Genomic DNA, 10,000 nt, shown 5'->3' with positions numbered 1-10,000 from the left:
ATATTGTTGTCCGGTTTTGTTAGGCATTGGTAAGATATTAAACAAGAAAATGGAGTCAGCTAATGAGTAAGACTTAAGAACAGTATTGAAAGCAGGTTCCAATAGGAGTTACAATGATTTGCTCAGTTTAGCTTCAATGCAATGATCTAATATGACCTAAAATGACCTTCTCATTTTAGGTCACTGTAGATACCGTTGTAGCTCATTTTAGGTCATTTTAGATCATTGTAGGTCATTCCTTGTTTTACTAACTACGATCAACGTAAACACAAGCTTCACTTATGAAGACCGGCCTGTAATTGACGTAAACGTGTAAGCTTATATCAAGGAATGGTATCATTATGGATGCATTTGCATTATACGAATCTGGATAATGCCAAAATTGTTCTCAGTATCCAATAATTGGTGTTTATCTTCTGCGTTTGAAGCCTGCTGATCCATACTTGTAAGGAACTTAAATATTCTTCGCGGGGAAATACGGCTCTGTAGAGTCGCACCATGATTCATTTGGTAGTATTATTTAGGGCTATGCACATGCACTTTAAACTCGTTCAGAAGGGTTTTTTGTCGTCGGATTCTCAGTACAAATGACATGACAGAATCAAATTCTGTCTTGAGAAAATTCTGAGATGGAGCCGAAAGCTTGTGTGCTCAAAAGAAACTTTCGATTCTAAACTTTGAAACTAGGTCACTTTTAAATTTTTGGTATGAAGTTAAGGATCCAGTAACTTGTTTTTTTTTTCTCTAATATTGATGATTATGGCATGTGTCCCGAACCAACGTTGTATAATATACTATATTCGTACCTTTTTACGCAGTATCACAACAATGCTTCATTAAAAACATGTATTCACCTGTGCCTGTTAGATCAAAATAACGGGGAATGATGTTTCTCACCACGTCGATTTTACCGGCCCTCAGCTCCAGGCCATAACCGCTTTTGGTATTTCCACATAACACCCACAAACCCTGCTCATCCACTGCCAGGTCCATTCCACTATATCCACCCCATTCGTAAGGGTTACTTCTCGGTGAGCAATAACTAACGGTTATGTAAGCCTCTATTCCCTCTCAACGCAGGTTGTACTTGACAATTTGGTTGGAACTTTCCCTGGAATATTAAAGGGGGAAGTATAAGAAGGATTCTGATTCAATTAAAAGGAATATTGATTGTGTGGAGAGAAAGGGCTATCACATTTGCTGTATTCTGTGCTTGGCAATAAATCACAACCGCATTCAAGCCGCATTTAAGCTCAAAACACCACTAATAGTATTCTTCCGCATCCCATATGTCCATCACGTGACCGACACTACAACATTGATCAAGTTTGATCAGTATACATAACAACTTCATTGCTTTTTATTTGTTGAGGGTTAGTTTTCAGATTGAGTCGAAATGCCGCGTTTCACCTTAAAAAAGTGCAGGACGTTTTTTTACGGTTTCTCATTTGTTTTTGTTTTGTTTTGATTCAGTTGTTTTTCCAAAATGTACCGGAAAAGATTAGGATATTTGCCATTCTATAATTCAGGTCACTCTTTTTGGTTGCTCTTGTTCCCTTATTTACTCAAAGGACCCTACATTTTTGTCTCGGAGACGAAAATATTTTGGTCTTTGAAAGACCAGAACGAAGGCGAGGATAATAGCGTGTCTGTAATACCCTCAATCATTACGTTTTTTCGGTTTGAACCGAATGATTACTTAAAGCAGACAAAATGAACGTTTTAAAAGATTACAGGTTCAGTTAATTTTGAAACTACAGATAAAACTGGCTTTTTTCCCTAACAAAAGAAAAAGATAAAGCAAAGTTATCGTTTTTCAAACAAATGAGCCAATCTAGTTGTTTACCTGTTGTAGTAAAGATATGGTCCATATACGACAGCACCTGTTCCGTCCCAGTTATAAGGCAATGTGTACTTCTTACGCGCCAAACCGGTTTTAAACTTGTCCATGTTTTCATATTCTTCAAGCTCCCTTCTGTAAGAATAACCTTCCATCACAAATATCGTTTCAGCTCCCATGATTCCCGACGGGTCTTTCATCCAGGCTCCATGATAACTGTTCCTTGCGTTGTGGGTGACAGGTTTTCCAATCAACCTGATGTTGGTGCAACTGTCTGAAAGAAAGAAAAAGCTTAAATTAAATGACATCTCAACTAAAAAGTAAACAGAAATTCAACATCCTTTGGCGGCACGTCTTTTATTCATGCAGGAGTCGAACCTACGACCTTCCGCTGAGTTACTAGTTCGGCTGCTCTACCACGTGCACTGAACTAAAGGGGATGGTCGGAAAAATCCGAGTGCTTCCGAACAAGGGTCGAACCTGCGACCTTCCGATTTCTAGTTCGGATGCTCCGCCACTGAGCTCTAGGAAACTGGTGTGAGGCAGGCCATTAGCCAGGTTCGCGTGACATATATCTTTGATAAAGCAGAAGTTCTGTAATTCCTAGGTATCAATCGAGTTGCAAACAAGACACACGAAAAGCTAACAATTGGCTTTGTTGTGCTTTCCAGTTTTCTTTATGAAATATATTTAGAGGGGATTTTGACAAATGAAGCCAATATAAAGTTCTGGAGATCTCGAAGTCCATTTTCTACTTAATACTATTTCTAGTATAATTTTAATAATTGACCTTTCAGAAGGGCGGCCTGTTTGAATATCTCTCACCTTTTGACCAATTGTTTAAATTGCATCATTCACTGATCTAAAAAAAGACTGGACTGAGCATCATTTTTTGAAGCAAAGCACAACAAAATCGCAGCGGCCATCTTGTTGGGACTACTTTGAGACCTCAGCGTAAGAGTTTAATAAAGTGACAGGAAGGACGCAATGCAGCCGTAGTGTTGTAAAAAAGCCACGTTCAAAGTTTGTCCGCATAATTTCCGTCTTTATCCAAAACGTCACTGTCTATACGAAGCTTTAGCGTCAATTTAGCTTAAAAGTGGACCCAGCAATATGACGCAGCGCGCTTCAGTTTTCGCGGCGTGAAAACAATAGGTTGCTCAATCCTCTCTTTATTTAAGGTCATTTTGTACAAGAATCGAAATTTACAAAGGTACTTGATCCTTTCGGGATAAATCTGCGCTTTCTGAACAGTAAAAAGTGATTAAAAACATTTCAAAAAGAAAGTAGTTTCTTGGAACAAAGTACATGCTATGCTGAATTCACCACACACACACACACACAAAAAAAAAAAAATCTCACAAGTTTTTGTAAAGCTACAACAAACCTCTCTGGAGAATGCTAACACTGTTGTCTGCTTTGGCCACGCCATGCTTCTCCTCGATAATTATCCTATGCATCTAACAAAGTAAACAACAAGACAGAGTAACGACCAACAACACTCTTTCTTCAGTAGTTATTCGTCACTGTAAAATGATTAAAAATCAAAAAGACCCCAGCGGTCTGTAAGTAAGGCTTATAAAATATATTTCCAAGGGCATAGTCGACATGTTGAACATATCCAAGAAAACACCGTAAAATGCCTATCCTCTCTCCTCCGATTTTTTTTCTGACAACCTTGTCTGCTGAAGACTTTTGATCGTTACGATAACTTGTCTTAAGGCACCTAGCTAAAAACAGTGTTCTAGCGGCATTGAAGCAACTTCAATCAAGGGGTAGAAAGTGGTTGGGTAATGAGGATCAAATACATCATATCTTATATGCGATCCGGCCACGGGCTTTGGATCGATGTAATTTTTACTTTAATTGATTCTTTCAATAACATGTGAACTTCAGTCTTGTTTTTGCAAATGATAGAACTTCTTGAACAATTACAAATCGTTTAAATTAAAGCTGTGCTTAGTATTCAACAGCGTCGGAAGTTAATAAGCTGGAAGTCTCGATCTGCGCGCGATGGAATGAGGCCTATCAGTTTACCGCGTATTGTATAATTTAAAAACGACTACTGCTGGGTTTTTGCGGCAACAAAACGTAGCGGCATTGCGTTCCGCGCACGATTTTGCATTTAGCACGTGCAATCCCTCGTGCGGCTGCTTTGTTGCGCACCAATCAGGAGAGTTGCGGTCATTAGACACAATCTCACTGGCCAATATTTGGCGGGACCTGTATTCTAAATTTAGATAAACTTTAAAATGACTGGTGAAGGTCAAATAAGAGAGATCGACACTTCTGTATTATGGACTTCTGTGAGCGTCAAAATAGGCTCGTGGACCATTCATTGAATCGCCGTTTTTTAGTATTATGGAAGTAGAAAACCAACATACAATGATTCAAAATCTCGTACAGTCGTACAGTTACATTATCGCTACGAATTAACCGCACTTTCACGCAGTTTTTACTTCGTACAGTTAGCTGTTTAGAGGAATTGCCTGATGATAGGCCATTTCCAAGTTAATGTCTGCCTCCTATTCACGAAACGAGTTTAAGTGCGAAGTTTTTTTTTTCTGTCATATTTAAAGTAGAACTAATTACCATCACAAAAACTTCGCACTGGCCTAATGAAAAGCCCAGAGCGATGTCGGTGTCTGCATAACAAAGAAATATTAAGCGTGATAAGGCAATTTTCTAAGTGAGAATTGATCATCGCCGTTGAGAGTATCCTGACTAGTTAACCTTACATCAACTTGATTTACGAAATGAAAAGAGTAAAGCGCTTGAGTTTTTCAGGCTTCTTAATTGTCTACGTAAGTCCGATGATCAATCCCTTCCTTTTTTCTTAGAAAATGCGTTTGTTTGTTAGTTTTCTTTTCTTTTCCTTTTTTTTTTTTCGTGTCATAAAAGGTCTTGCCTGTCACTCCCCTACTAAGTGGTGTCTTTGTGCATAGAGTCTTCTGTGCGTATTTGTTAGGTTTGAGGGGGCTGGGGTAATGCGTAGATTTCTCTGGTGCACACAGGAGAACATTTAATTATTAACCTGCACTGGCGTCGAAAGTCATTGTAACGGGAATGGCGTTTTAGTGGATCTTTAAAGAAAATATACCCTTATGGAGCTCAAGAATGGAACGTTAATTGGATAAACAAGACAGGCGGTGAAATATAAATAACTGGAATCTTAAAAGCGACGAGTAATGGATTTCGACAACAATCTATCGACCGTCGAGCCGAAATCAAAGTGAGCTGTATTTCTATTATTTTACCAAGTGTGCTGTTATGTTGAACACTGAAACCAAATGGAAAATTCTCTGGTAACTTATGGGTTCAACAAAGACAGAGAACGAATCGAACACCTTAAGGACGTTCGCGCCAAAATCTTCCTATGGTGAGATTTTCTTCATTTCTTGCCTAGAGTTAGGGCATAAAGTACTTACTCCAAAAATGAAAAAAAAAATGGGGGTCACCGACTTTGTTTCGGAGAAAATGGCAGTGGAAAAATGCCTTAATTTCGAGAAATCGGTCATAATAGCGAGATGTAGCCTCATCTGCTCATCCATCGAAAATCATAAAAATAAACTGTTGGAGTGAAAGTTTCCGTGCATAGGTTTTTAGGAGTGAGATTTTTAGATAATTGTATGCCGCTAGGGATGTGGTAAACAGTAGAGTTCATCCTCGACGAGCGTTTTCGTAAGCTCTATCCGTTGCAACCACTACCGGAATTCGATGGCACGAGGAAAGAAAATGTTAAAAAAAGAGAACTTCTTACGGTGAGAATTTTTTCATTTCATCACATTTTGTAGATAGTAAGTAAAGTAAGTGATTAATAATTAAAAAAATAGGGGTCACCGATGATCTGAACGAGTAAAATCGATGTGATTTTGCAAAGCTCTTTGAAAATTTCGTTTGTCACGCTTTTGCGTGACCTGTCGGTGAAGGACTGGAACCCAAGAGAGGATCGATCGTTGAAGAGATGAAAGGTTTTTACCGAAAAAAAAACCTTTCTCGAGCATAGCAACGAAGTTTTAAGCAGGGGTCATTTTCATTTGGTTGGTGTTTTGTATAATATCTCTTCATTGCCGTCATGCTCATCCTCTGGAGTGTGTTTTTTGCGAAATTGAATCGCTGATTGTTTCCACGCAGGTCCGCACTATTCAAGCGGACGAGGACGAAAATACTGCTCAATTTTCACGAAAGTAAAGGAAAAGAACTTAAAAAACATGCATTCACTTTGAACTTAAGTTCGTAGGGTAATAAAACATTAAAAAGAAACAGCTTCATTAAATTTACGCAACGGTTCGTCCTCGAGTTTTCCAAACTTTCAGCCACTAGTACTAGTCTACTCGATCGGCTACCTTTTCCAGAGCTTTTCCATCCTCCCGCTCGCTTCACTTGAAGTTTCATGATAATTCGTAAATAAATGTGCCATTCTTTTGCTGGCCTGGAATTTTTTCCTCGGCGTTTTTGTCGCCATGTTATTTTAACTGATGCTTGAAAAATATGTACGAAAGTCAAGTAGACTCGGCTAGTGTACGACTGGTAAAACCTCGCAAATATCAGTCGTGCAGTAGTCTACTTGACTTTCATAAATATTTTAAATCAATTTTGACTGATCACGATCTTCTCTGATCCAACGCTGTGCAAGACTTATCGTCCACGGTTTTTGCAAAGGTCTTAAAACCTCAACTTCACTAATGCTCGAAGTAATGCGTGACATACTACAGTCGCGTTACCTGCGCAGTAACGTTGCGCACAAACAATTAGCGCGAACGTCCTTAAGTGGATCTGTGATCTCTGTTGTCAGACTTTTGTATAGTTTTACTTGTACTCAACTCTGCACAGATAATTGGAAATGTAACAGTCAAGAGTTATTTGAAAGAAAGCTTGTCGTCTATTTTGTACTTCATTATTCAAGAAAAAGGTTCTTCGTGGAAACGGTTTAAACCTGAAATTTATTTTGTTGCAATTTTGTTACAATTTGACACGATTGATTTTCTTCTCTTCACGCACGTAATGAAATAGGAAGGGGGTTTTGCCTCTAATAGCAAATATGTTGTTTGTTTCAAAAACATTTTCCCTGGAAAAGGTGGCCTTTATGAATTCATCATGTTTTGTAATATGCTAGCTTAACTGAATAATTTTTATGGCAATAGTAAAGCATTTTCATGTCAAAATGAGGTTAGCGGCCTTGATGTGTTAACTTAATTAAATATACGCCGCGTGAGTTTGTATTTACCCTCTGCCGTAACCTTGATTTCCACTCTCAAAGTTACCTCCAGAACCTGCTTTTTGCGTAGAATAAGCTTTTAGAACGATGTTCTTGTCTTCTGTGGTGATACTTAACGATTCGGGAACATTTTGTGAAAAAATATTTATAACGGGTCACATGCGCAACTTGATCGCCCGATTATGCATAACATCTGCTTGGCCTTTTGACATCCCATTGAAAAAACTCGTAAAATATTCGCGGACCGGTCGATTTCTCTGAAATTTGAAAGGATGATTGCTAACGAATTGAGAAAGATTTTTCACAATAACTAAAAATTCCTGTGTTAAGCCTGACAATTCGACAAAGAGGTAAATGCAACTAAATTTGTTGCGTGGGTTGTTTTGTTTTGATTGTTGTGCAAATTTTGACGGAGAATATTAAATTATGAAAAAATATCTACGGAAAAGTAGTTAAAAAACTCTTTTTTTTTAGCGGCTATTTGAACAAAAAATATGCAACGCTTGACGAGAAATAATTTTTTTGTTAATATTTGAAAGAAGAAAAATTTCGCGGAAATCGGGACGCGGTGAAAATGATTTAACAAATTTGCATACGTGCGTTGAAATGTGATACGCGGGGAGACAGCAACTTTATCTCTCTGTCAATTGATTTTGTCATTCTAGTGTAAAATGACGTTTATTTGGGAAGCTAACAATATTTCCCTAACTATCTGGTTAATCCAGTTTATTGCTACGACTTGCTAGTGCGAAGATTGTTTACATGAAAGTCACGCTCTTTGCGAATTTTGAGCGTCATGAAATTACATCATTTGCGTGACAAAATATCCCTTTACTCCGTACTCTAACCCAAAAACATTCAGATAGTAACAAACTTCATAATTATTTAACCATTTCTTCTGATTTTGTGCTTGTCAACATTGTGATTTGCCCATAATTCGCAAGTCTGTTTTTGTATCTCATAGATGCTTAGATTTTCAATTAAATGGCCGCAAGTACACCCTGAAGTCAAAATAGATACGTTTCTCGGGAACCCGACAGAGAAGGCTTCCTGACCCGACAGATGAAATGTAAATATTCAGTTAAATATTACAACAAAATTAAAAAATCCAAAGACGAACGTTTCTTGGCTAAAACGTACGTTGTTTTACTCTGAAAATGACGAACGATTAACATTCTTTCCCGCACAGGCAGCCCAAGAGCGGTGTACGATTTATAGACTTTGAATGGGAAAATATACTTTGAGCTTATAAATGCTAAATTAAGCTGTAAATGTACAAATAAACTTCACTTACCTCTACGCACAGTTGTTCTCGTCTTTTCTGGGCAATCGGAAGGCAAAGTGTGTCCGTCTTAGACGGGTTTGTGGCTTACGAATCTTTGCGATGTCGTTGGTTGTTATGAGGGGAAATGACAACTAAGGACATCGCAAAATTCGTAAGCCACAAACTCGTCTAAAACGAACACAGTTTGCCCTCCGATTGCACAGAAAAGACGAGGACAACTGTACGTATAGATAAGTGAAGTTTATTTCTACATTTACAGCTTACTTTAGCATTTATAAGCTCAAGTATGTTTTCCCATACAAAGTCTATAAAAATTGTACACTGAGCTTGGGCTACCTGTGTTCCCAGTAGTTCATTCAGTTGACACAAGGTGATCACGTGCACCTTTAGCGTTGCCTAGCACGTGATCAATTTCTTCCGTTTTTTCATAAAAGTCAGAGACTGCAAAAATTTTCGTGTTTTTAAGATCGATTGTCATTAATCTTTCGATGAGAATTCGATTCAGAGTTATGTATAAAAAGTATGTTATTTTTTTTCTTCATCTGTCTTTTGGCTTAGCTTTTTTTGTTGGCATCAGATTAGACTAACAAGAATAGGAATTTTGAAGCGGAAACAACACCTTCGGTTCTTTTTTAGTGTTTGCAATAAACGTTTGCATAGTGCAACTGCAAGACATGCTGGAAAACGACCGTCAGAGCAATTTGCAGTTAGTTTTTTGCAGACCATTTATCAGTAAAAAAGAAACGAGGGAATTTTACTCAAGACCGTGTTTTGTTATCTTTAAACTGAATTTATTACCAAAGCTTACAAAAGTAAAAGACCTCAAAATGGGACAGGACGTTACAAAGTAATTAATCGTGTGAACGTGTTAGCCAAAGGTTATCTCCTGGAACGACATGTGGGTGACCCCTCAAATGGTCTTAATGATCCCCCACTTGAAAAAAATAACTGAAACGCTGCAGTTCAATACCACCCAATTCAGGGCCTTCTTTTTTTTGTCTGACACGTACCACAGGCCACCCAGTGTACGCTTTATGTAGCGTCTAGTTGTCTTAACTTTATCAGTGTCCTCCAACTAACTCTGGCTAGATAGTTAAGAATGTTAAAACTGTCTTGAGACACAATGCTCATTAACTCTTGGCCGAAAAGATCAAAGTTTAATTAGATTAAGTATTGAGACTTACCAGTTCCAGAACGAGATCTTGAGTGGACAAGGATCTTTTGGTGCGCAAATTGACTGTGGCGTTGTCAAGTGCATCAATCTGCAAAAACATTGCAATAAATATCAGAATTAGAAAATTAAAAAGATGGAAATTGACACCGCCGGTTATTTAGACATAGGGAAATCTATCACCCCATAAAACGAGCTAGTAGGTCGCCATATTTTGGGGAAAGAGCAAGCTTGTGGGTTTCAACTATTACATTGAATTTGGGATTTCATGAAAGATTTTTAAATCTTTACGTCCTTTTTTTGGAATTCAAAAATTCCTCGTAACGATCATCAAGCACCCTATAGCTTTTTTTCTCCTTTTTCAGAAATCCAACAATCTTTAACGAATAAGAGGTTAATTGAATCCTCTTTAAATGGGCCTAAAAGACTTTCACGAATTCCTTTTGGCGTTTCTGCCAAAGCAGAGTTTATTTATAACTGCGATTG

At 38.0% G+C, this 10,000-nt stretch overlaps 2 protein-coding genes across 2 annotated transcripts in view; both read right to left on the bottom strand.

The window, feature by feature from the left end:
* LOC138054361 (myocilin-like) overlaps positions 1-993 on the bottom strand; it is a 4,230-nt gene extending 3,237 nt beyond the window's left edge. The window contains exon 1 of the mRNA XM_068900814.1: positions 855-993. Within this exon, the coding sequence (XP_068756915.1) occupies positions 855-993 (139 nt within the window). The remainder of the gene's footprint in view (positions 1-854) is intronic.
* Positions 1-10,000, bottom strand: part of LOC138053366 (olfactomedin-like protein 2A) — a 13,871-nt gene that overhangs the window by 3,464 nt on the left and 407 nt on the right. Inside the window, exons 2-5 of the mRNA XM_068900016.1 lie at positions 9,528-9,605; positions 3,228-3,300; positions 1,847-2,114; positions 855-1,111 (exon numbers count right to left, since the gene is read on the bottom strand). Of these exons, the coding sequence (XP_068756117.1) occupies positions 1,072-1,111; positions 1,847-2,114; positions 3,228-3,300; positions 9,528-9,605 (459 nt within the window). The 3' untranslated portion in view covers positions 855-1,071. The remainder of the gene's footprint in view (positions 1-854; positions 1,112-1,846; positions 2,115-3,227; positions 3,301-9,527; positions 9,606-10,000) is intronic.

The sequence above is a fragment of the Montipora capricornis genome, chromosome 6 (assembly GCF_036669925.1).
Source record: "Montipora capricornis isolate CH-2021 chromosome 6, ASM3666992v2, whole genome shotgun sequence".
In the NCBI taxonomy this organism is placed as follows: Eukaryota; Metazoa; Cnidaria; class Anthozoa; order Scleractinia; family Acroporidae; genus Montipora; species Montipora capricornis.
Note: the sequence above shows the minus strand (reverse complement) of the source record. Positions and strands in the feature narration are given on the sequence as shown.